The sequence below is a fragment of the Jatropha curcas genome, chromosome 5 (genome assembly GCF_041381405.1).
Source record: "Jatropha curcas cultivar XTBG-Jc1 chromosome 5, XTBG_Jcur_1.0, whole genome shotgun sequence".
Lineage (NCBI taxonomy): Eukaryota > Viridiplantae > Streptophyta > Magnoliopsida > Malpighiales > Euphorbiaceae > Jatropha > Jatropha curcas.
The window spans coordinates 20,923,420-20,947,930 of record NC_143155.1 but is presented as its reverse complement, the minus strand read 5'-3'; the positions used below and the strand labels follow the sequence as shown (position 1 = coordinate 20,947,930).

Genomic DNA, 24,511 nt, shown 5'->3' with positions numbered 1-24,511 from the left:
AGGAAAAAGCCGTTATAATTTTAATTTTTATTTTATCCAGTGCATGCGCGTGTACGCTGCCTGTATAAAAAACACGGATACGGTCTTCTATTATGCGGTTAATACCTTTTTTTTTTTTTTAAGATGGTTATTTTTGGAAGTTGTTAGATAGGGGCAATTCGATAATATAATTTACTTTATATATTTATACACGTTAAGAAAATAGCAATTAATTTATTTGTATAATTTTTTTATTATACTCATTTTAAATAATACATGAAAAATTATTATATTAGAATAATATATAAGAATTAACGAGGATTATTAAAAATAAAATTAAATTTAATAATGATATAATAGGTAATTTAAAGATTAATTATCAAACAAAAAGAAAAATAACTATATTTTGAAATAAAACAAAAAGAAAAAATGTATTATATTTTTAAAATGAATAAAGTATTTATTTACCTAAACCATAAAAGAAAAGTTAAAAGTTAAAAAGGTATTTATGGTTTCATAACTCGCTCATCCTATCACGCGGTTAATATTTTTTTTTTTTAAAGATAGGTTATTTTTGAAAGTTGTTAGGTAGGGTTTATTCGGTAATATTATCTATTTTAGTGACTTTAACTAAACTATAAGAGGAAAGAAAAGTTAAAATGAAAAATTAAAATTTAAAAGTCAAACTTTAAACATATTTAATATTTCATACATCACTCTATCCTCTAAAAATTATTATAAAAGATATGTTACCAAGTAGAGACATTATTATTAAGTTATGTTATCTAATATTATAAATAATAAAAATAAAGTTTTGAATCGGTCAACACACTAAAAATTAATTTAAAAGCTATTATCGAAACTCAAATTAAATTAATTTTAAATTTTAAATAAAAATTAAAATTGAATTAAATAGTGTAAAAAACATAGGCTAAATTGATTCATTTATTAAATTTAGAACGTCCGTAACTATTCTTTTGAAAATTTTGGATCCATTTTTAAGATTTCACAAAAGTCAAACTAAATCAAAAAAATATCTATTTTACTAAAATCGAACTCAAACTACATGCAATAAAAATTAAACAAAATTAAATTATTTAATGTCAATTAGATGTGGTTTGGTTGGTCTTGAGTTCGAGTTCTCTCAAACATAAGTATTTTCATAAATTTGATAAGTTCATGGGAATGTTACTTATATTGTGTAGTAGGTAATATTATTTCGACTTATCGACCTTTTGATAAATAAAAAAACAAATTATTTTAATTTAATCAAAATATATTCACTCCTAGTTATGAATTTTTCTAATTTTTATAAGTTGTGGAACATTGTATTGCAACCTAATTCATTATAATTAATGAAGAAATAGTCATTAAAAATTTCATTTTGCAATTTTTCTTTCTTTAGCATTCCCTTAAAAAAAAAAAAAAAACGAAAGAATAGAACTCAAAAATTCACGGAAATTCAGTAACATGCAGAAAAAATGGCGACAACGTAAAGTTTACGCAAGTCTGACACGTAATCTGTACACTAATTTAATTTATCATGGAAATGAAAATGTAACAACTTGTTAGTAGAAAATAAACTCTTTTCATTGAGATTACGCAACACTTCAAACAAATAGTACCAACCAAATACCTATGTTGGCATTAGGTTTGACAAACTACATACTTAAGACTTAATAATTTATGATCCGGGAAGAATTTTAAAATTTTAATCATATTTTTTAAAAAATAAAAATGTAATGTTAGGAATAATTTCAAATATGATTTCAATATTATCTTAAATGCACCGCTATGTTTTATAAATCTTTATATAATATAATCGAATATATATTTTAAATGTATATATGCATTTAATATTACTATTTACGCATGAACGAAATTATGAAACTGTCGGTTTTTATTTAAAGAATGGTAAAATCGAAATCTAAACTCTAAAGCAATTTTTAAAGAAATCTAAAATGATTGATTTATTTGGTTTGCTTTTGATTTGGAGTTAAAATTAAATAATTTTAATTTATATAAAAAAACAATAAATAGTAATATTAAGAAATATTAAAGTAATTTAATAAATATTTTTTTCATGTTTTATAATAATAATGTAAGAAGGGAGATGTCTCATATCGGACACATTTCTACTACATAAATTTTTATCAATTTGATGAATTTAAGAGAATTCTCATCTTACCTAAATCTTGTTTCCAACTATTTTAATTATCCAATAAAAAAATTATAAAATAATAAATTAAAATTTTATTTAATAATTTTTCATGTCACAAATTTTTTTATGATTTAAAACTAAAACCACTCATTACAAATCGAAATTAAATTATATACATGCAATTTTGATTTTAGTTTGAAACTAAGAATCTAATTATAGTTGGGTTTCAATTTTGACAAATTTAATTTCCGTTCCAAATCCAACGGAGCCGAACCGTGATTATGCCTATTGCTACTTATCAAAACTAGGTTTTAAGCATCCGCAGGTAAGGATCTGGAAGAAACGATATTGTCGTTTTATGGAACATAAAAAAGGCAAGAGAATATGATGTCGCTTTCCCGTAACCTTGCTTTTTTACCGAAATGACATTGTCCACATTGCCATGCACTGGCACAAGCGAGGGAGACATTGCTCCAACTTTAATGTGAACAAGTGGAAGCTGGCAGCTTAACCAGATAATGAAGATATGGTATGGGCCCACGTGACTGGGCAGTTAGGTCAAATTAATTGCTTAATAATAAATAAATAAATATGATCAATTGAATTTTTAAATAATAGCTATAGATATAGCTTCTGGCAGTGGCCACTCTGCCGCTCCCTCTATTTAATTTCCAAACGTGGTAGAGTCTCATTTGTCAGAGGGCCATGGGTCCCACATAAATATTTATATTTTTGTTCTCATCCTTAAAAAAACAAAAAAAAAAAAAAATCTATATAATCTTTTTAATAATTTCACTTTGAATATTCCACTGCCATCGCTAAAGATGTATTTGATTTAGCAATTTGTCTATTGAATTTAAAAGTAATATATAAATTTACTTAGAAATCAATTTTTTTTATACTTTATCGCTGAATTTGCATAAAAAATAAAAAGCTTATTTAAAAAAATAATTTTACTCCCTCCATTCTAAAATATTTATCTTTATTTTTATTTTTAGATGTTCTAAAATATTTATCTAATTGATTAAAGAGATAATATTTACTTTTACTTTTATATCTCTCGTTATAAATTAATTTTAAATTTTAGAAATAATCATTTTATTTTAAAGGAAGAAAATTAAAAAAAAAGAAAAATATTTTATATGGTGTGACATTATTATTAGTTTGTTTGAAATGTAAGTTTTTATCGGATAATGTTTTTGTGTGAGATCGATAATTTTGCGTCTATAATTCTATCTGAAAATAATTTTTGATACAGTGTTTAGTGATTAAGTCAAATCATTAAATATTAGTATTTTGTGATGTGATGTTGATATAAATGTTTAAAGCTTTAAAAAACGAATTATGAAACATTTGACAATTATTAAAAAAAATAATAATTATTAAAATAATTAATTTTATTCAAGATTACTTGTGAATTTGGTATTGTATTTCATACAAGTAAGAAACTATTAAAAACTGAGTATTTTATTTCTACAGTTGGAACATGATGTCGGCAGTAACATGATCCCAATTTCAATATGTTACACACTTACGACTTTTTATTTATTCATTTATTCATTTTTTATTTTATTATTACAACATTGTAATAGGAAATCCGCAATGGATAGAATAATAATTTATGAATTTATTTGTAAATTCAATCCTGAATGTTGTTTTTTAATATACTCTTAATTTTTAATTTAACTCATTAAATATGTCAATTTATAAAATTAAATCTATTAAGCACTTCAACTTGTAAAATTATTTTATTGAATATTTTAAATTACAAATTAGATCAATTAAACACATATTAAATAGTAAAAAACTATTACTATTATTGCTGAATAAAATAAATACTAAATTGTGGAATTCTTTTAGATTTCGCTTAATCTATTTCCTTAATCTAATCTATTAATAAATCCCTAACTTTAGGTCTTTTTCAAATTGATTCAATTGTAAAATAAAATATCATGACGTGTATATTTAGGGAATAGTCGCTTATGAAAAGGTAGACAATATTATCAAAATTTGAAAGTTCAAATATATAATAGGTCATTCACAAAATTCAAAGTGCCGTAAAATTAAAGCTGTAAAATTCAAAAATAAATTTGTTCATTTGATCATATCATTTGAAACTTGCAAACCAAAATTTTTATAGATTTTTCTAATGTGTCAGAGATTCAAGTTGTGTGCTATTGACTATTATCCCAAAACTTGTAACAACAAACATGCAATGCTCAACCAATACTAAAAAAGGAAAAACATAAGAAATTGCAACAGTCGATCTAAATGTTGTTACACCCAACATTCATGGACTTAAAACCAATATTTTTTTTTGAGCAAATCTAAAGTAGATACCATGTATCTAAGACAAGTGGACTTATAAAAGGTACAATAATACAACAAAAAAGCCAAAGTTTGGTTTCATTCTTGCAAGCTCATAATGACAAAATTTTATATGTGAAAGCGAGCTCATAGATCCCTGAGCTTCATGGAATAATACCATAGCATATGTGCATAACTGCATACATGTTCTAATTGTTCACTAAAGTAAAAGAATATGGAATCATAGTTACGCTTGTTAAACGTGTTTTGCCTGATAAAAACTAATAAAATTACTACTACATGCTATAGATTGTGAAGATAATAGCTAAGCTAATTAAAACTCCAATTCACCAAGTTGTGAGACAAATATCTGTATAGGAACAATTAAGTTTCACTTACCCAAGTGCTTCCCTAATCCAAATTCAAGAGCATCTGCAAATCATGCAGCCATGAAAGTTAAAGAGTTAGTAATTTGTAAACTAGCACAGTGAAAGGAGTACATTATGCATTACCAGATACAGCAGCCAGCATTATGTAATTAAATAGAGCTGAATTCAAAAACCAAAATTGCAAATAACAGCAACAAGTGTGCACATATACAGAGTGCATCGATTTTGGATTTATGAAGATGCAGATATTAAAATTGAACTAATGAAACAGTTTAAACCAACGTCATCCAAAAACATACTTCATTTTATGTGTATATAGCAGACCTAATAATTAATTTCCTGATACGAAACCCAGTGCTACAAAATGAAGGAACAAAATAAAAAAGATCAGTTAGAAGCAGCATCCTGCTTGCGATCTTTATATTTCTTGGCTTTCTTTTGTTTGTTCTTTGGTGCTTGATACAGGCCAAACTTGCCACTCCGCTTCTTTTCTTGATTCCTGCCACATTTAGTTGGCTTGCCCCATGGTGTTTGTGACACTCTCCCAAAAGACCCACTACTTTTGCTCCGACCCTCACCTCCACCATGAGGATGATCAACTGGATTCATTGCCACTCCTCGAACTACTGGTCTTCGACCCAACCATCTGCTCTGCCCAGCCTTCCTGAGCTTCCGAGAATTATGGGTGGCATTTGAGACCCTGCCAATTGTGGCCCTGCACTGAGAATTGAACATTTTTTCAACACCTGAAGGCAGTTTCACCAAACATTCTTTTGATGTCGGCTCTTTCAATATCTTAGCACAAGTTCCTGCAGCTCGAACCAGCTTCCCACCTTGACCTGGGTTCACCTCAATATTGTGGATCAATGTTCCAATGCGCATAGAAGCCAACGGCATGCAACTTCCTACTTGTGCATTGATATCAAGATGAACCATTTGTTTCATCATCTTGTCCCGCAATGTCGGAGTATCAGCTACATCTGTCATAATAATTTTTAGATGAGGGTGAGAAAGTTCATATTTTGTGCTAAAAGCACATCTTAAGAAAATGAAATCAAGCTCTTCAGTATGAAACAACATTATTTTGGACAATACTCGCCAATAAAACCATTTTTATCATCTTATGAAGATTCACGATAAAAGAAAACAAAGAAAAATACAACGAGTTCCTAAATATCTTCTTTTCTATCAAGGAAGAAAACATAGAACATCTATTTTATTTATTTTTCCAGTTTTTAAGTGATCTAAGAGCAAATGAATCAAATACAACCTTTAAAATAAAGAAATAAAACTATCATTCATCCTTGCATTTTCATTCATTATAGTTAATCGCGGTTACTTTTAAATTTTTCGTTTCAACTTTTCCCTTTTCCTCCATTTCCTCAAGAAACACCAAAATACCAAAACCTTTCCTTTTCAGCAGTAAACTTAACATGCATATTCAATCAATTAGATGCCAAATAATCAAACTCAACTTGGAAGAATAGGTATTAGGCAGAGAAATTGAAATTGGGTGAAAAGAAAAAAGTACCAGTGGAGAAGTTGCGCAGAACATTATTGATGGAGGAATGAGAAGAAGAATGCTGAAGAAGCCTGTTCAAGACAGAAGATGCAGCAGCACGAGCTCTCCATAGAGACATTGATTCCTATCAGGTGCGTCTTTAAGATCACTGTTCACAAGGGTTTTAGGGCTCTTCAAGTGGTTGAAAATGACAGCATCTAACAATCCATATTGATAAATTACTATCGTGAGGTTTAATCTAACATACAGATAAGTTTCTGTTATTTTAAAGCTATATTATATGATTCTTGAAAATTAAAATATTCTTCTCAAAATAAATAAAACAATAAAATATTAACTATTTAATTTTTTTACATATGTTGGGTTTGAAGAGTTTTAGACAAGAAATGTTTTAGTGACCTCATGAGGTTTAACCTAGCCATTAATTTTTAAAATTTAAATATATTATCTATTTAATGAATGATATATTCTAAAAAATATATATTTTTATTTACAAAAGTACCCAATAAATTTATGTTTTTGATTTCTACACGAACAAAATAAATTATAAAAATTTTGAAAAATTGTATGAAATCTTCAATTCGAATATGTTTTGATGGTTAATGAAAAAAGTAAAAAATATTTACATTTATTAATAAAATTCTCTATTTCTTTTTTCAAAGCCCGACATCTCAAAAATCCTCAAAATCTCACATAATTATAGCCAATTTCATCAATTGTATATTCTAACTTCATCCATTGCATATCACTTTTTTTGTATGTTCTAATATTATCAATTGTACATAGTACCAAAGGAAAAACCAATATCATAACAAAGAAGGAGATGAGAAAATTGAATTAGAAGGCAATTTCAACGGCCAAGAAGACTGGTTTCAAAGTCGGAAATTAACTATCTCAATGTATGGAATACATACATTGGCCTTGTATAGCGATCAAATCCAAAACAAGCCAAACAAATACATATTAAGAATCAAAGGACTACATAAGTCCTCTTTTAGATAAAAAATTACAGAATGCCACGCATTTCTAAAAGGCCAAATATCCATAAGCTTTATTTTGACGCACATATATATGTAGCTCAACTAGGATTGAAAATCCTGAAGTAACCAGGCAAGAACCCTGTTCTTATGGGACTTAAAATTTTAGTTTTATTCATGTATTTACAGGTGGTCAGAGAAAGTTCAAGTTATTTCAATACCCATTAGCAAGTTACTCGAAGACACATTATCTTTATGAGGCATTTCATCAAACAGATTACGTGCTTTTAATCAGACTACCAAATCTTGCACGGAAATCCACTAAACATTTCCTATACAATCAAATCCAGAACCCATGAGCCTTAATCAAAACACATTACAATCTAATAATTCGTATATAAAAAATTATACTAATAAGCATTGAAGCTAAATGTAATTCCAATACAATCAAGTAATAGAGATTATGATATACCAAGTAAAATTACCTTAAAAAAATTAAAATTTACTCATTGAGTTTTCTCTAACAAGCAAGTGCAAACTTAAAAATTGTTAAAAAAAACAAAAGAGAGAGATTAATGAAAGAAAAAAACGAAATTCTACCTGCTATAGAGGTTTCCGCGGAGCTAGAAAGAGGAATGGTGTCCGAGAGAGAGTTTTTTAGAGCAGTTGCCGTCGGAGTGAAAAGACGGATTAGAACAGAACGACGGGCTACTGGAACGAATAAGATAATGGATGCATTTGTTAGTTTAGCTTTAGGTTTTGAAAACTGCGTAGATCGAGCAACGAGTTGTCGTTGAACCGAGGGGGAGAGAGCCGCAAATAGAAACGACGAGCGTAGCGGGTTTAGTTGCAGAAAGGGTTTTAGAGGCGATTTTTCATGGTGTTTACTATTATTACAGTAGAATTTAACTGTAAAAGGTTAAGGGCAATTTAGGAAATCTAAGTTTTTAGAATCCTGCGGCTATAGCAGCTTCTGATTTTAGCTAGGTGCATGATGACGCATATGATTTTTTGTAGCAAGTGAATTTCTCCTGCTTTTGCGTCGTCTTCTTCATTTCTCGAGCTGTGCTGATCTCTCTATTTCTGCATTCTCATGGCGGCTACATCTTCAACAAGCTTCACAACAATTCACACTCACAAACCCTCTGCTTCTGCTTTTGCTTTGAACTCTGCTTTTGGTGCCCCCTCTTCCTTGGCAATTTCGACATGCACCACCAACCATTACCACCGTAGAAGGAAGCTCGTAGTCTCTGCTACTGCTGCTGATAATCATAACAACATTTCTACTAGTGTATCTTCTTCTTCTATAACTTTATCAAAAAAGTATGTCAATTTCTTCTTCTCTTTGTACAATTTTCTTATGTTTTGATTTCTGATTTGTGTCTTATTGGACTGAAACTGATTAATTCAATTACTCAAATCTAAAATGGGCTGTTAGGTTTGGCTTTCGGTTGTTGTGAAACATGATTGTTTCATTTGGCTAAAGTAATTTAATTATCTAAACCATGAAGACGGTAAATCTGGGATGCTACATTACCTATAAATTTATTTATAGTCATGAATAAGTATTAAATTCTCTTCATCTGGTTGTTTTGATGTGTTTAATTCCGTTTTCTCTCTCTTTTTGGTGACTTCAGGGTTAGGAGACATACTATCTCTGTGTTTGTTGGCGATGAAAGTGGAATGATTAATCGAATTGCAGGGGTTTTTGCGAGAAGGGGATATAATATTGAGTCGCTTGCTGTTGGTCTGAACAAGGATAAGGCCCTTTTCACCATTGTTGTCTCTGGAACTGAAAAAGTGCTACAACAAGTTGTAGAGCAGCTTCAGAAACTTGTCAATGTTTTAAAGGTTGCAACTTGCAATATTATATAGGATTCTCGATTCCAAACTTTTGACCTTTCATTCATGTTAGGGCTTCTAATTTGGATTTTTTCTGGCATTTAGTTTTTTACGTAAGCATATTTACTTCCCTTTGAACAAAGTAGAGTAATCTGGAATTTGGTAACTGAATCACTTTCAACAATGGAAGCGATCAGAGAGAAGTATTATATCACAGATATATTTTTCACTTTACATATAAGAGCAGTATATTGAAAAGTAAAGTGTTTGATCTAAAGAATTAAGAGCGGGAGGTTCTAATTCCTCAATTTCTTATGTTTAATTTGATAGCCAGGTTGAAGATCTCTCCAGTGAGCCACAGGTAGAACGGGAGCTGATGCTTATAAAAGTGAATGCAGATCCTAATTATCGTGCTGAGGTAATTCTTTGGTAGATGAGTGACAATGATCTTCATAATTTTCAAATGCAAACATGTATCAACTCTTGTTACGTTTTATTTCTTTTAATCTCCAGATCAAGTGGTTGGTTGAAATTTTCAGAGCAAAAATTGTGGATATCTCAGAGCACTCAGTCACAATTGAGGTGATGAATTTTGAACTCAGTCAGATTGATGAAAAAAATGGAGCAAATGAACTTAACCACTAAGATTATTCTGTTGTTTATCACATTCACTGGAATAGAGAATTTGTCGTTGGCAGAAAGTCACAACACATTTATTCATGTTTGTAAACAGAGTAAAAATGCATATGAAGGTATATAAATGTACTTATTATGTAAATACAGCCATGATACATAAATCTCATAATTTGTCTGTTATATGAGTGGACCTTAATTGAGATCCAATAGGGATTCCTTGGGTCGTGGTCCAGATTCCTTGTCGGCTTTTTTTTCTCTCAACACTAGGAGTTGCTCATCTGGCTGCTAAGATGGCATCGTGACAATATTTACTATTCAAGCAACTCAGTTGCATAAAAATTGTTGTTCAGGGACCATAGAGCAAAAGCGTATAATTGTAGAAGCATTTAAACATTCCTGGTGTTTTTGACAATTATGGATTAAAAAAAACCATCAGGACTATGCTGTTTCTTGATAATGATAAGATAGATTTGCTACTGAATTTCACTTGATAATATGACTCCATTGCACATGCTTAGCTGTAATAGGCTATTCCTATTATCCTCTAAATTTATATTGTCTTCTGTACTCGATGCTCTTGTTACTACAATAATAGGAAGCTATTGCTGCCTTCAAGGATACATTCTTGGTTATGAACAGAAATTAGGGAATAAAAGAAGATGGTCTAGTATGCTATTAAGTTTGGAATCGAGGTCATGGCTTTAACATCAGGGGTTTTGGGTGGAAAAATTAATAACTTTGGTTGATGCAAATTTTTATTTTATTTTATTTTTTGGAATTGTGAAGTATGATTTTGAGAATAATAAGATCATGTTAGCAAAATCTACCTCATCGACAACATTTTGAGCTCACCACCAGCAAGTCTTTTTTTTTCTGTCTAAGCATCTAATGTGTTTTTACTAATTGAACTTCCATTGCATTTTCAAATTCAATTGTCTTTGTGAAGCCATAAAATTCCTAAATGACAAGTTCTTCTGCAAATGGCTTAGGTAACTGGAGATCCAGGGAAGATGGTTGCTGTTCAGAGAAACCTAAAAAAATTTGGAATCAGAGAAATAGCAAGAACCGGAAAGGTTGTCTTTTAGTTGTCCTTTTCATTGACTTACATTAGTTTGTGTCTGCTTGCAGGTTTTGTTGTTAATTTCTGAACCAATTGCTTTTTAATAGATTGCATTGAGAAGGGAAAAAATGGGTGAATTTGCTCCCTTTTGGCGATTCTCAGCTGCTTCATATCCTGATCTTGGAGAAATAAGGCCTGATGATGCTCCTTTGGGGTCTAAATGCAGAGTAGTCAGAGGTGAAGATGATACGTCCGTGGGGGTATGCATTTCTGCAAGCTTTACTTTTGGTTCTACCAGATGATTATTTCTGTGGCCTTAACATTGATATGTACAGAATTGATTATATAAGGCTAGCATTTAGCTTTTCTTTTTTTCTTTAATCAGCAACAGCAGATCTTTGTACGAGTAAGGTCTTTTGCATACTTCACTTTATGTTCTCGTTGTAATTAGGAATGACAATAGGGCTTTATTGGTGCTTTTGTTCCAAATTTCACCTTGTTAGGGAAAAAAGTGGGGAAAAGTATTGGGCGTGGGCTGGAGTCCATGTTTTATTAAAATCAAATTCTTTTTTATTAAAATCATAATTTCATATATTATCGTGAAATGCTGAATGCATCTATATTAAAATATCAATACTATTTGTTAATATTTGAGGAGAAAATAATAATTCTATAAAATTAGGAATAAATAGTATGTCTTCAAAGATAAACAAGTTCTCTCATATTTATTTATATAAATCAAGTTATAAAATAACAGTATGTTTTTTAAATTGGGGTAGAAATGGGACAACAGCCTAAACCCATCCCTGCCCTCTAGCTTTTATGGGCAGGAATTTCCCTTTGGGCTCCTGCAGTGTGGATAAAGCCAATGGTGTGGTGTTACTGCTATCTCTAAACTGGTTTTCTTACACGGTAATATTTATTATACCCTAATATCTTAGTTTAATATTAGTTCTTTGAAATGAGTTTTCACATGATTCTCACAGGTTGCGCCAGAAGCTTGTCTACATTATTTTTTATCAACATGGCTTTGGCTTATTGTTGAGAATTGCAATGAATACTCTATTCATTAATCATGTTCTAGAACTTTGTTTTGTCAAAGAAATATGTGCTGGATGCTGTTTCCTTGTGCTATTGCAATGCCATATATACTTCACTTTTGTATTCCTATTTTTGTCCATCTAGTAACTGAAGGCTGGATATATGTGTCAATATCAATCTTAGTTTTTATGTATATGTGCTTTTCTTATTCTCACGCATATGTGTACTTGATTTTTTTTATAACTGTGTTAATAGATTGTGCATTTTTACCTTTTCCTGTCCTGTTAATCCAGGGTGATGTTTATCCAGTGGAGCCATCTGATGACTTCAAAGTCGCTCAAGTTCTTGATGCTCATTGGGGTGTTCTCAATGAGGACGATGTAAGAGTGCTTATTTCTGCGTAGAACTTCTGTTTCCTGCAATCTAAGCTTTTTTATTAGGAGTGAAAGGGACAATGCAGTATTAGGAAAAATCCTTCCTCAATTTCTAACATTGAAGATTAGTTGAGTAAGAGTTATTTATTTTGTATATTTATGCTTACTGTTTTCATTTGATTCAATTGCAAAACTTCTTTCTTTCTTTCTGAAATTGAATCTGTGTTACAATGGGGATGGTGCTGTAGAGATATTGCTCCTATTTACATTGATATAATATAGCGAATGTATAAGTACTTGGTTAAATATTTCAGACTACTGGACTTCGATCTCACACTCTATCCATGCTTGTAAATGATGCTCCTGGAGTTCTTAATATTGTGACTGGGGTATTTGCTCGAAGGGGTTATAACATTCAGGTAGGTGCTTTCTTCTCCTCTTTCTCTGTCTCTTCTCCTCTTCCGCTGAAAACATTTAGTCACTCATCTTCTTTGTTTTTTCCATCTGCATTAGAGTTTGGCTGTTGGGCACTCAGAAACTGAGGGCATCTCTCGAATTACAACAGTCGTGCCTGGTACAGATGAATCGATAAGCAAGTTGGTGCAGCAACTATATAAGTTAGTAGAACTTCATGAGGTGAGGAATTTCAGTAATCAGAATGATATGATATATTAGGCAAGTGTATGAGTTTTTATGGGATCTTATCATTTCTTTTGCATAAATCTCTTGTTTAGCCTGTGAAAGACAAACCCTTGTATTACCAATCACACCCTGTCTCCAAGCTTTTACTTCAACCAGAAAGCATGGCAAAAAACTGTCTTTGGACTTTTGACCTAACATGCTTTGCTTCTGAATCACTTATATCCAAAATCAAATAGTTTATTACTTTCAGAGGTTAGAGGCACTTAATGGGTTAGTACAAACGTGTTTATGTTTGTTAACATTTATGTTAAGAAGTTAAGTGTGTTCTGATGAAAACTACTTCAGGTTCAGGATCTTACCCACTTGCCATTTGCTGAACGAGAATTGATGTTGATAAAGATTGCTGTAAATGCTGCTGCTCGGCGTGATGTTCTTGACATTGCTAGCATTTTTAGGGCAAGAGCTGTTGATGTATCAGACCACACAGTAACTCTTGAGGTAAGTAAAATTCATTCATTTTTTCTTTTGTTAACAATAGCTAATATTTGGTTATTACAATCCCGATTCCCCATTTATTTCCTGTCATTTCATCTGCCATGGTTTTGTAAGAGGCTGTCGTGCTGTATAAGTCCCAATCTCATTGCCTTATAATGCTCATTCCAGCTTACAGGAGATTTAGACAAGATGGTTGCACTGCAAAGGTTGTTGGAACCCTATGGTATTTGTGAGGTTTGTTTTACAAATCTTAAATCTTCTGAGTTGGAATTTCGAACTATGCATGTTTCACTGCCAATGGAAACATGTTACTGCAGTTTTCTTTAGATCTACTATAACAAACTCCAAACAGCTTGGGCAGCATTGTTCTGTTCTTTACAACAGTTTTAAACTAATAGAAATCTTACATCACTTTGATGTACGTCTAGTCTGCTTTGTCCTTGTATCTCTCATCTAGTAATATAACATTTATACCTCTTCTTTAGGTGGCAAGAACTGGGAGAATAGCATTGGTGCGTGAATCAGGTGTAGATTCTAAACACCTCCGAGGATATGCTTTTCCTATATAATGAAAACTTGATGTTGCTTTTTTACCTGGCGATGCGGAAACCCCAGTGACGGCAAATTTGTGCCTTGCACATGTAAAAATACAATATGTATTTCATGGACAAGGATAGACCAGTAGTTTGTGAATTTTAGTGGATGAATTAGCATTGCAGCTTCCCAATTTTTGTTGTTTTTAGAACATAGTTCCAGCTACCAATTTTTGTCTTGCTTTTAGAACATTACTTTTCTCTCAGTGTGCCATGTTTATAGGTCAACAGTTGCTTTCAAATTGATATCCTTTTGAAATTTCTTTAATGGCGATCTAGTTATTTATTAATTTTTTGAACTATGATACGGTTATTTCTGTAATTACAATAGTAGGAAATAACATCTTAGTTACTAAGGGTAGCAAAACGTAGCAAAACTTTTGTGAATAGGCTATCAATTCATGGGCTGAAAATGATTCTAAAAATGGCTGAAAGCATAAAAGAATCCCAAGTTCAAAATTTACAGGCCAAATATTTCTTTGTTGTTTTAGCCGTTTCAAAAGAATTGTGAGATGGGATATATTAGGATTAGATGCATGAAATTCAAAAAATCCCTCAAACTAAAAATTAACATTATTGTTTGTACTGCTATTGAGAAGCCACTGTTGAAAATATTAAATAAGAAATCGTTAAGGTTTGTTTATTTTAAGATAGCTTTCGCACGTTTCAACTTGAAAGTCCAAATAACTCGATTTTCTACCCTAAAAAAATAATAATAACAATAATAATAACTCCATTTTCTAATCAAAAGGACAACTTCTATAAGCAACACATCTCCATGAATAAAACAAGTCATAAAGACACAGGAGCAAATATAAACCATTTAAACAGAGGCCAAGACACATTCTCAGGAGCTCTAATGTCTGTAAAGACTAAAAAGTAGACTATAATCATATTATTTTCATTCACGAGCAACAACAACCAACTGTTTTCCAACATTCCGGCCAGTGAATAGTCCTATTAGAGATGTAGGTCCACTCTCAAGTCCTTCAGCTACATCTTCTACATATACAATCTTGCCTTGTTTGATGTAAGGGATAACCATTTCTAGAAATTTGGGATAAAGGTGGTAAAAATCACCAGCCAGGAATCCTTCCATGCGAATTCGTTTCGCAATAATAGATGCTAAGTTGTGTACACCTTCGGGATTTTCAAGATTGTACTGAGAGATCATTCCACAAACAGCAATTCGACCACGAATCCTCATGTTGAGGAGCACTGCATCAAGCATTTTCCCACCAACATTTTCGAAGTAAATATCTATGCCTTCAGGAAAATACCTGCAATCCCAATATAACACTATTGTTAGATATGAATATAAAATGCCAGGAAATGGGAGATAAGAAACAACTATTTGGTTTTGAAATGGCCTATGAACAGCTTTAGAGAGGTGCAACGTTTCCTGTGGCAAGATCACCTGCATTTTCTTTTCAATGCACATTCACTACATTACGTCCAATTTGACCTACATTTTGTTTTCTTAAAACAGAACAACCCAATTAAGTATGTGGTGTCTTTTTGTATATTATAATAGATTTCCAATGAAACTTTATACTAATATAGCAGACTATATCAGACCCAAGCTTGACAATGATACTTAAAATTTTATGTACTTGCCTTTTAAGAGCTGCATCTAAATCTGGCTCTTCCTTGTAATTGAAAGCATCATCGAACCCAAACTTGTTCTTCAGCAGATCAACCTTGTGTTGACAAAATGATAAGGAACAAAAATTAGCAGCCAATAAAAATTTGAAAAAAAAAAAAAGCAGCATAATACATGGCAAGAGAATAAGAATACTAGTTTCTAATTAGTAGTCTGTCTATGCTTTTGTTTCACTTGTTTACTGTAAACAGAGAGCTAAGAGCTTTGCAGTTATGAGCAATACAAAATATTTCCAACTGGATCAAATTAAACTAAACAGACTAAAAGAGTTATTGTATCCATATTATGCTCAAGAGGATAGCATGCATAAGAGGGTTGGACTTGGCTCACCTTCTCTTTAGAGCCAGCGCTTCCAACAACGTAGCAACCCATTAATTTTGCAAATTGCCCAACAATCTGACCAACTGCACCAGATGCTGCTGATACATAAACAAACTCTCCTTTCTTTGGAGAGCAAACCTCATAAAAACCGGCATAGGCAGTCACACCAGGCATACCTAAGAAGCACAAAATAGCAACAATAGTATGAGTTTGACAAAAAGTACGCAGGATTGCTAGAAAATCCCTATTTTCCATGCAACAAAAATTTAAATGTTCCAAATGCAAACACATTATTTCAAATCCTAATTTCACGTACTTAACATTCCAAGTGTCTTGACCAGTAGCAGTAAATGTATGGTTAAAAATATAAACTGACCTAAAATTCCAGTATAGTAGGAAAGAGGTAGATCAGTGTGTTCAATTTTAATTAAAAGCTGTGGTGATGTAATGAGACTATATTCTTCCCACCCAGTAAAACCCCAAGCTAAGTCTCCTTTCTTGTAATTTGGATGTGTAGAATCCAAAACTTTGACCACTCCATATCCATTCATAGGCTGCATAATTCAAAACACCAAGTTACCAAAAGAATCTTACCTTCAATAGAAAAACCAACAAAAGCAGAACTTAAAATTTTCTAGACATTATAAGCAAAGCAAAACAAAATGGGGGAATTAGAAAATTTTGTCAGCATTTTCTGTAAACCTTGATTGTGTAAACCCTCCAACAAATAAGAGAAATGGTAATTGAAAATTCTCCGTTGACCCTAGTTGGTTGGTCCAAAGAGTCTCATCTTATAGGCACTAACAGTTAGTTACATCAAGAAATTTCAGAAATTCCATTCTAACCAACTCCTCCCCATCTCTCTCCCACCCCACACCCCACACAACCCTCCCCCCCCCCCCCCCCCCCAAAAAAAAAAAAAAAAGGAAAAGAAAAAGAAAAGAAAAGAAAAGAAAAGGAAAAAAAAACAAGAAGTGGGTATTTTATGAATCACTGACCTTTCCAAGCTCAAAGGAAGGAACAAAGGTAGGGGTATCACGCTTAGTCATGCGACCACGCATATAAGGATCACAAGACAGGTAAAGATTCTTTACCAAAACAGCATCTTTATTGCCTTCTGGAATCTTAAGCCTTATAGAAGAAGTGACGATTTCCATGTCAGATTCCTTTGGAAACCCAGATACATAATTCTTTAATATTACTTGCTTGTTTCTTACTTCATCGGCCATTGTTATTTGATTGGTAGCTCTGTAATTCAGTCTCTCTGTTTTGGTCTTCTCTTCAAAGCAAAATGGAAGTTCTTTAACCCTTTTGTAGGCTTATTATTGATTACTATGGAGTGTGAACAGTGTATCGACCAAATCAGATATTTGCAATGAAAGCGGCTAACTAAAATGGGAAAGCCAACAATCTGATTCTAGAAACCTTTAGATTTCGGTTTATGTTCTTTCTTTCGGTTTTTGGGCTTGGATCAAATTTAGCGGTCCGTTCGGTATATATATATGATTATTAAGATCCCTAAAAATGTCCGTATTAAATTTTTGAATTGAAAAATATTTTTCTTTTAAAAAAATTTGATTTTATTGATTACAAAAATAATTCAATTTTCATTGTTTTATATTAATTTTTTATTTAAATCTAAATTGTATTCAAAAATTATTTTTATGTTCCTTATGTTTTACAAAATATATTAATTCATCTTTGTTTTTTGTACTAATTATTCCATAGTCCTTAACATAAGTCTCCGTCTAACTCTTTAGTTCTTCCGATGAAAAAGCAATACTTTTTCTGTTAATTTTACGTAAAAAAGATAGAAATATTTTCATTAGAAGACTTAGAAATATAATTTTTCTATTTTTAACTACCCTTAATTATAGTATATTATGAGACCCACAAAAAGTAATCAACGGAAACACTGTCAACCTTATCCCTCCCCGTCGGTCAACCTTATCCCTCCCCGTCGGTCCATCCATCGTAAATCCAAATTTCTAATCGAAAGCTCAATACATACGTCAAAGACTATGAAATAATTTATACAAATAGAGGATAAACTAATATATTTTGCAAAACTTTAGGGATTCGAAAATAATTTTTCTTTTATTAAATATAATAAAATATTATATTACATACTACATAATATATATTAAATATAATAAAAATACAATATCTTCAAAGATTTTAACTTTATAGGTAAATTTTTTTTTGAAGGCAAATTTAACTTTATAGGTAAATTTAATTGGTTTTTTATATTAATTTTCTATTTAAATAAAAAATCTATTTGAAAAAAGAAAAAAGTGTGTTATATAATAAAAATAAGATTTAAAGAATATAACATTTTTAAGGATTTAAATATTGGTTAAAAAAATAAAAATAATTTAATTTTAATTAGTTATATTAATTTTTTATTTAATTTAAATTTTTATTGAATAAAATAAAAAATATATTTTATACTAACTAAGGTATATTTTTAAGTATTTTATAGAAATTTTTTTATTAAAAAATAAAGATAATTTAATTTTGATTAGCAATATTAAATTTTTATATAAATTTAAAATTTGTTAATGTAAGGAAATATATTACATAATAAATAAGGAAAAGAAAAAAATTTAATAAAATAAGGCGGGTAGAAAAACCTATTAGAAAACGTTGATTTTGATATCTAATAAATTCTACCTACCAAAATATAAATTGCAATATATAAAGTAATAATTGTCATGCTTTTTATCTAATTTTTTTATTATAAATTTATTTTATATTTTTTTATCGTTCATAATTTTTTTAAATTTATTTATACATGTTTGTCTATACTTCAAGTTATTACTTTAAGGTAATATAAATTATCATTATTTTTTGTTATCTGTGTTTCATGTTTATATAATAATATGCTTTTTTTGTTTCAATTGGCTATATACAAAAATACTATAATAGCATTTTTTTTCTTTCGAATTTATTGCATAAATATTTCACTTATTAATCAGATTATAAAATTTTAATTTCACACGATATATTTAAATATGAAATGTATACCATTTATACATTATATGTACTTTAATTTTTTAATAATTTATTTAATATATATATTTTTATATCTCAAAATAAGTATACTATATCATATAGCCGAGCAAAGCGGTGAAAACCGTGGAGCAGCTTATAAAATTTAGAAAAAGAGGGACCAGGTCAAAAGAAACGAAACTACACCGGTTGGATGGATAAACTCAACGAGCGCACCATCCAGGTTTAACAGAACCTACATAAAAAACTATGTCGTTTTGGTTATAGGGTTTTCAATTTCCAGTTTCACTCAGAAGCACAAAAGCTAAAGCCGTGAACCGTTCTCTTTTTGTTGCCTCTTGAGTGTTGCCTCATCCTGCTCATCAATCTCTCGCTTCTTCGCACTTTTATGCAAAACTCGAGCTCAATCTGTCCTTTAAACCCTAATCTTTCCAATAGTCATTGCCAACAATAATTAAAAACCTCGCGTATCTCAGGTACTTCCTTTAATAATTTTTGATTTTATGTGATTTGTGGTTTTTGCTTTTTGTTTCGTTTGAAATTGGGTTTTCTGGTTTAGGTTTTCATTTTGCTGAACTTTTTTTAGGTGTGATTTGAACCATTTTAAATTACTTCATTTCTGGTTACCTCCAGATGCATCGGCAATTTTGTCGTTCTCTTTGTACGTTGGATTGTATTTGGAGCCATATTTCTAGAGTTATTGATGCTGGAACTAAACTAGTGACCAATTGCTAATTGACAGCTTTTTTTCAGTTCTTAAAACAGTATTTTTTTGCTTCAGTATGTTAAAGCTTCTATGTAGTCGAGCATTTTCCTGAAGGAGAAACTATCAATTTTGAGCATAGTGACTTTGTCTTTGAGCTGTATGCTTGAATGCACCAAGGAAATGGATCTGTTGAAGGTATTGGTAGGACTATATTAGGTCCTGTAGTGCATGCTAAATACAGGCCTGAGAAAAGCTTGGTTTCCTGTAAAGATTTAGACAGATTAAGGAAAATAGTACGTTCTCTAAATGTTATTGTTTTGTTGATAAATTTGAAGTTTTATCAATTATACTTGACTGATAAAAAATGGCTTTTGGTGTTGTTGAACTTTTGCTCATCTAACAGAGTTCTTTATTAAGGCTACTCTTTGTTTGCTATTTGTAATTTTTTATTTGTAGTTTAAGTCCTGAGAATCTGCTTTGGGTTGGCAAAATACAGCATCGTATTTTCAGCATTACTGGTTTTCTTTGGACACTTTTGCCACTGAAATAATTCCTCAGCTGTAGGTGATTAAATGCTGCTATATTGTAATTTGAGTTGATGACCTCTTGATTATAAGATTGTCATTGTTGCAATATATATATATATATATATTACCTGTTTTAGTGTACGAGTTCAAGCTCGAGCTTGTAAACGAGCTGAGTCTCAACTCAAGTATATCTATCATAAACCGGGCTCAAGCCCTTCACTGCTCGGCTCGACTCAGCTCAATCACAACTCTAGTTTCAATAAAAAACCTAAAGACCTAAACTGACAAATCCATCCATTATCTTACTCATTTCAGCAGTTGCCATCCTCTCTATTCTAATCTTTCTTGATTTCTCCAAGTCTCCGACTCTCTCATCTTGCAAGCCACCATCGACGACTCTTCCATTCCTAGAACAGCCTTTTCACTCTGACGGAAACTGCAGTAAAACGTTCTCCCGTCAGTCACTGCTGCTCTTTTTTAATCCATCTTTCTAGCTCAAGGGTAACCTCTAAACCAAGTGTAATTTTTATTTTTTTTATTAATATCTCTCTTTCATTACTTATTTACATTTTTAATTTTTCACATGCTCATTAGAGAAAACTCTAGAGACAATAAAATTTAATCTTTAGGTAATTGTACTTGGTTTATCATAATCTTTGTCACTTGATCGTATTTAAATTACATTTTAGTGTAACTACTTATACTTAGCTTCAAAGTTCATTGTGACTGCCTGGTGACTTTTGTGGAACTAATTTAGTGTTTTATAATCTTTGTGGAACTAATAAAATATTTATAACGCTTGGGTTATTTAATTTTTTACAAATCAATAACAGTTTTGCTTGAAATGGTCTCACTTTGTAGGCATTGAGAGTTTCTTTTGTGGAAAGATGAGTTTGATTTCTCAAAATGTTGGCTCTAAAAACAGAGACAAGACTAGAAAGGAGGAGACTGATAAACCTGCATTTATGGAAGGAAATAAAGAGGGTGATGGTAGAGAATATGATTTGGTTATATCAAAAGCCAAAAGGAGAAGGAAAGAAAACGAAGAGCTTGATGAAGGAAGGGAAATGAAAAGGTTGGAGAATTTTTTGTTTGGGTCCCTATACTCTCCTATTGAATTTGGAAAAAATGATGAGACTAGGGATGGTTCTGCTTCATTCTTTGTGGACCGTTCGGCAAATAGCGAATTGTCTGTTTATGAGGAGGATTCCGAATTCAATGAGAAAAGTGACCTTGAAGAAGAAACTAAACAAGGGAAAGCTGTATGGGTTGATGATGAAGAGGAAAAGGCCACAATTAATATTTCTAAGATTAATAGGTTAAGAAAACTTAGGAAGGAAGAGGATGAGAGCTTGATTTCAGGTCGGGAATATGTTGCAAGATTAAGGGTTCATCATGCAAAGTTGAATCCAGGAACTGAGTGGGCTCGACCTGGTTTTCAGTCAAGAGATGATAGTGAATCATCAGATGAAGGAAATGGCTTTGCAGCAGCACATGGTTATGAGGATGCTGAATTTTTTAGTGATATTCTTCGAACAAATGAAGATCTTGTAGTGAAGAGCAGGTCGAAACTGTTGCCTGGGCGTCTTGAGTACTCAAGACTTGTTGATGCAAATGCTCAGGATGCATCCAATGGTCCAATAAATTCAGTGCAGTTCCATCGGAATGCACAGTTGCTACTTGCTGCTGGATTAGATCGGAGGCTAAGGTTTTTTCAAATTGATGGTAAACGGAATACAAAAATACAAAGTATCTTCATTGAGGATTGCCCCATTCACAAGGCATCATTCTTACCTGATGGATCACAGGTTGTTATAGCAGGAAGAAGAAAATTCTTTTACAGCTTTGATTTAGTGAAAGCAAAAGTTGATAAAATTGGCCCCTTAGTTGGCAGGGAGGAGAAGAGCTTGGAAGTTTTTGAGGTTTCCCCAGATTCTAGCACGATTGCTTTTGTGGGGAATGAAGGTTATATCTTGTTGGTGTCATCCAAAACAAAGGAGCTTATTGGGACTCTGAAGATGAATGGAACTGCTCGTTCTTTAGCTTTTGCAGATGATGGGCAACAATTATTGAGCCATGGAGGTGATGGACAGGTCTATCACTGGGATTTGAGAACCAGGACATGCATTCATAAGGCTGTTGATGAAGGTTGTATAAAAGGCACAGCACTTTGCAGTTCTCCATATGGAAATTTATTTGCTGCTGGTTCAGATAGTGGCATAGTAAATGTTTACAACAGGGAGGAATTTTTAGGTGGAAAGAGAAAGCCAATCAAGGCAATTGAAAATTTGACCACTAAAGTGGATTTTTTGAAATTTAATTATGATGCTCAGATATTAGCCATTTGCTCACACATGAAGAAGAATAGTTTAAAGTTGATACATGTCCCATCATTTACTACCTTCTCTAACTGGCCTCCTCCAAATAGGTCCCTGCAGTATCCCCGCTGTTTAGATTTCAGTCCTGGTGGAGGTTTCATGGCTGTAGGAAATGCTGCTGGGAAAGTATTGTTATACAAGCTACACCATTACCAGCATGCATAGAAGGTATATGAGAAATGGCAGAACCCCCATTGTTGACCTTAAATCAGGTAGGAAATTCCCTTATTCTGTGAGGTGTTGAGTTGATTGAGGTTCGAAGAGAGTTAGCAAATGTACAAGTGCCACTTATTTTTGCATGCAGGTGCTTCTCAATATCTTGGAGGTTATTAAGGTAGCTTTGTTTTCAAATTTTTGGTTATACATCTGTCAATCAAGTTTTGTTTCAGTAGTCATTTGATGGTTGTAAGATCTTCAGCATTTTCCGGCATCAACTTTAGACATAGAAGAATTTTCTACAATGAATTTTATTAATTTTAAATTACATGTTGTTCTCCTTGTTATGCTTGTTTTTTCTTCATTTAAATTATACCGTTTAATGCTGTTGCTTTTCTTATTTTTATGAGCACTGGAATGTCTGTCGTGAGACGGGGTTTCCAGATACAAATAGTCATGAACTAGATGTAATTAATTCTCACTGTGCACAGTAACTGGTACTAGACTTGTAGCAGAATTGCGATGTTTGATATTTATCTGCAACAAAATTTCTGGACTAAACCATCCTTAGATAGTTGTACTGTTTGTATGTGCTAGCGGAAGAGGAGATTAATTAGGTGCTTTTTACCCCATGGAACCCATCGATCTTATCTATACAAGGGTGTCTGTGCTGAAACAGATGGAAAATTGGCAGATTTTATTCTTTGTAATGGACCTTCTATTTTCCTATTGACAGAATTTTAAAATATCTTTTTCTTTGATTTTTCTGAGATGTGGAGTAACCTGGTGGAATTTTTGTGTGATTTCATGTGATTTTTTGAGGAAAAATCACAAAATACTAGTAAATTTATATATTGCTTGGGTGTTGGAATGCTATTGTTAATTTTTTTGTCTCGGAAGGGAAAGAATAGTTGGCACTGATTTTTGGTAGGACATTCTATTTGTTGAGACATATCACTCACTTATAGACACCTTCAATAAAATAAAGCCACATTAACAATTTATTTTTTTTTTCTACAGGAAAAAATAGTTGAGGAAAAAATAATGAAGAAAAACCCTGAAATTGAAGAAAAACTTGAAACATACCGTATTAGGGAAGGACAAATAGAAAGAAAAAACTAGAAAATGGATTAATAAAGAAAGAAAAAAGAATTATTCTCGTTCTATATTCAGACTAAAAACACAAGGAAAAGGAAAAAAACCATTTTTCTAAAATTTTCCTCTTTTTTATTTTTTCATTTTGTTTCCTTTCCTTTCTAATTTCTAATCCAAATAAGGTGTTACATTCTATTTTGTTTAAGTGAATTTCTGAAAATTTAATCAAATTCAATTGAACTTCATATTTTTAATTGCTTTGCCTGGAAAATAAAAAATTATAATTCAATTCTATGAACTGCATATAACTAAAACCAAATTCTATAATGTTTTTCTTAAATATTGAATAAATATTGAAGAAAGAGAAAATTTGAAGATTTTCCAAGCCGAATTCTGTGGCAATTGGCAAACAAACAACCCCAAATCCCATACATTTACTCGCCAAGACGTATGATCAATTCAATTCTGTTTGTCTCAGTCTGTACAGGCTATAAAGTTATCTTTCCTGTGTGTCAAAAATAGAGATATATCATGGTGAAGCAGTGAGCAATAAGCAAGTGATATTGAAGGACTACGTCCCTGGTTTTCTTCAAGAATCAGATTTCTACATCACAATTGGTTCCATCAAACTCAAG

General features: G+C 31.6%; 4 protein-coding genes across 9 annotated transcripts; 2 read left to right on the top strand and 2 right to left on the bottom strand.

The window, feature by feature from the left end:
• Window positions 1-5,059: 5,059 nt before the first annotated feature.
• Window positions 5,060-8,200, bottom strand: LOC105636660 (Ribosomal protein L2 family). Of its 2 annotated transcripts, none has more exons than XM_012219982.4 (3): window positions 7,936-8,200; window positions 6,368-6,555; window positions 5,060-5,816 (listed from the first exon to the last, which is right to left on the bottom strand). In XM_012219982.4, the coding sequence occupies exons 2-3, from the start codon at window positions 6,474-6,476 to the stop codon at window positions 5,224-5,226; spliced, it is 702 nt and encodes a 233-aa protein (XP_012075372.1). In that variant the 5' UTR covers window positions 6,477-6,555; window positions 7,936-8,200; the 3' UTR covers window positions 5,060-5,223. The 2 variants fall into 2 exon arrangements, with proteins under 2 accessions (XP_012075372.1, XP_012075373.1); XM_012219983.4 differs by having other exon boundaries at window positions 6,368-6,506.
• Window positions 8,201-8,319: 119 nt separating this feature from the next.
• Window positions 8,320-14,308, top strand: LOC105636661 (ACT domain-containing small subunit of acetolactate synthase protein). Its single transcript, XM_012219984.4, has 12 exons — window positions 8,320-8,658; window positions 8,973-9,186; window positions 9,512-9,595; window positions 9,691-9,759; window positions 10,803-10,886; window positions 10,981-11,133; window positions 12,208-12,294; window positions 12,603-12,707; window positions 12,802-12,924; window positions 13,276-13,428; window positions 13,594-13,659; window positions 13,911-14,308. Exons 1-12 carry the CDS (start codon window positions 8,429-8,431, stop codon window positions 13,992-13,994), a joined length of 1,452 nt encoding a protein of 483 aa, XP_012075374.1. The 5' UTR covers window positions 8,320-8,428; the 3' UTR covers window positions 13,995-14,308.
• A 446-nt stretch (window positions 14,309-14,754) lies between these two features.
• Window positions 14,755-17,443, bottom strand: LOC105636659 (2-alkenal reductase (NADP(+)-dependent)). Its single transcript, XM_012219979.4, has 5 exons — window positions 17,001-17,443; window positions 16,379-16,556; window positions 16,012-16,178; window positions 15,636-15,718; window positions 14,755-15,298 (listed from the first exon to the last, which is right to left on the bottom strand). Exons 1-5 carry the CDS (start codon window positions 17,229-17,231, stop codon window positions 14,920-14,922), a joined length of 1,038 nt encoding a protein of 345 aa, XP_012075369.1. The 5' UTR covers window positions 17,232-17,443; the 3' UTR covers window positions 14,755-14,919.
• Window positions 17,444-19,212: 1,769 nt separating this feature from the next.
• On the top strand, window positions 19,213-23,128 carry LOC105636658 (Transducin/WD40 repeat-like superfamily protein). 5 transcript variants are annotated; one of them, XM_037639985.2, is made up of 3 exons: window positions 19,213-19,490; window positions 20,563-20,748; window positions 21,109-23,128. In XM_037639985.2, exon 3 carries the CDS (start codon window positions 21,135-21,137, stop codon window positions 22,788-22,790), a length of 1,656 nt encoding a protein of 551 aa, XP_037495913.1. In that variant the 5' UTR covers window positions 19,213-19,490; window positions 20,563-20,748; window positions 21,109-21,134; the 3' UTR covers window positions 22,791-23,128. The 5 variants fall into 5 exon arrangements, with proteins under 5 accessions (XP_037495913.1, XP_020535984.1, XP_089577391.1 ...); XM_020680325.3 differs by lacking the exon at window positions 20,563-20,748 and adding an exon at window positions 19,796-19,915; XM_089721265.1 differs by lacking the exon at window positions 20,563-20,748 and adding an exon at window positions 19,768-19,915.
• Window positions 23,129-24,511: the final 1,383 nt, after the last annotated feature.

Coding starts and splice junctions, on each gene's coding strand:
- LOC105636658 (XM_020680325.3), top strand. CDS start 19,888: ATGCACCAAGGAAATGGATCTGTTGAAG. Junction 19,916..21,108: donor AGGAAATGGATCTGTTGAAG/GTATTGGTAGGA, acceptor CTCACTTTGTAG/GCATTGAGAGTTTCTTTTGT.
- LOC105636660 (XM_012219982.4), bottom strand. CDS start 6,476: ATGTCTCTATGGAGAGCTCGTGCTGCTGCATCTTCTGTCTTGAACAGG. Junction 5,817..6,367: donor TCTGCGCAACTTCTCCACTG/GTACTTTTTTCT, acceptor TTATTATGACAG/ATGTAGCTGATACTCCGACA.
- LOC105636659 (XM_012219979.4), bottom strand. CDS start 17,231: ATGGCCGATGAAGTAAGAAACAAGCAAGTAATATTAAAGAATTATGTA. Junction 16,179..16,378: donor CTACTATACTGGAATTTTAG/GTCAGTTTATAT, acceptor TGTGCTTCTTAG/GTATGCCTGGTGTGACTGCC. Junction 15,719..16,011: donor GCGCTGGCTCTAAAGAGAAG/GTGAGCCAAGTC, acceptor TGTCAACACAAG/GTTGATCTGCTGAAGAACAA.
- LOC105636661 (XM_012219984.4), top strand. CDS start 8,429: ATGGCGGCTACATCTTCAACAAGCTTCACAACAATTCACACTCACAAA. Junction 10,887..10,980: donor AAATAGCAAGAACCGGAAAG/GTTGTCTTTTAG, acceptor GCTTTTTAATAG/ATTGCATTGAGAAGGGAAAA. Junction 13,660..13,910: donor AACCCTATGGTATTTGTGAG/GTTTGTTTTACA, acceptor CCTCTTCTTTAG/GTGGCAAGAACTGGGAGAAT.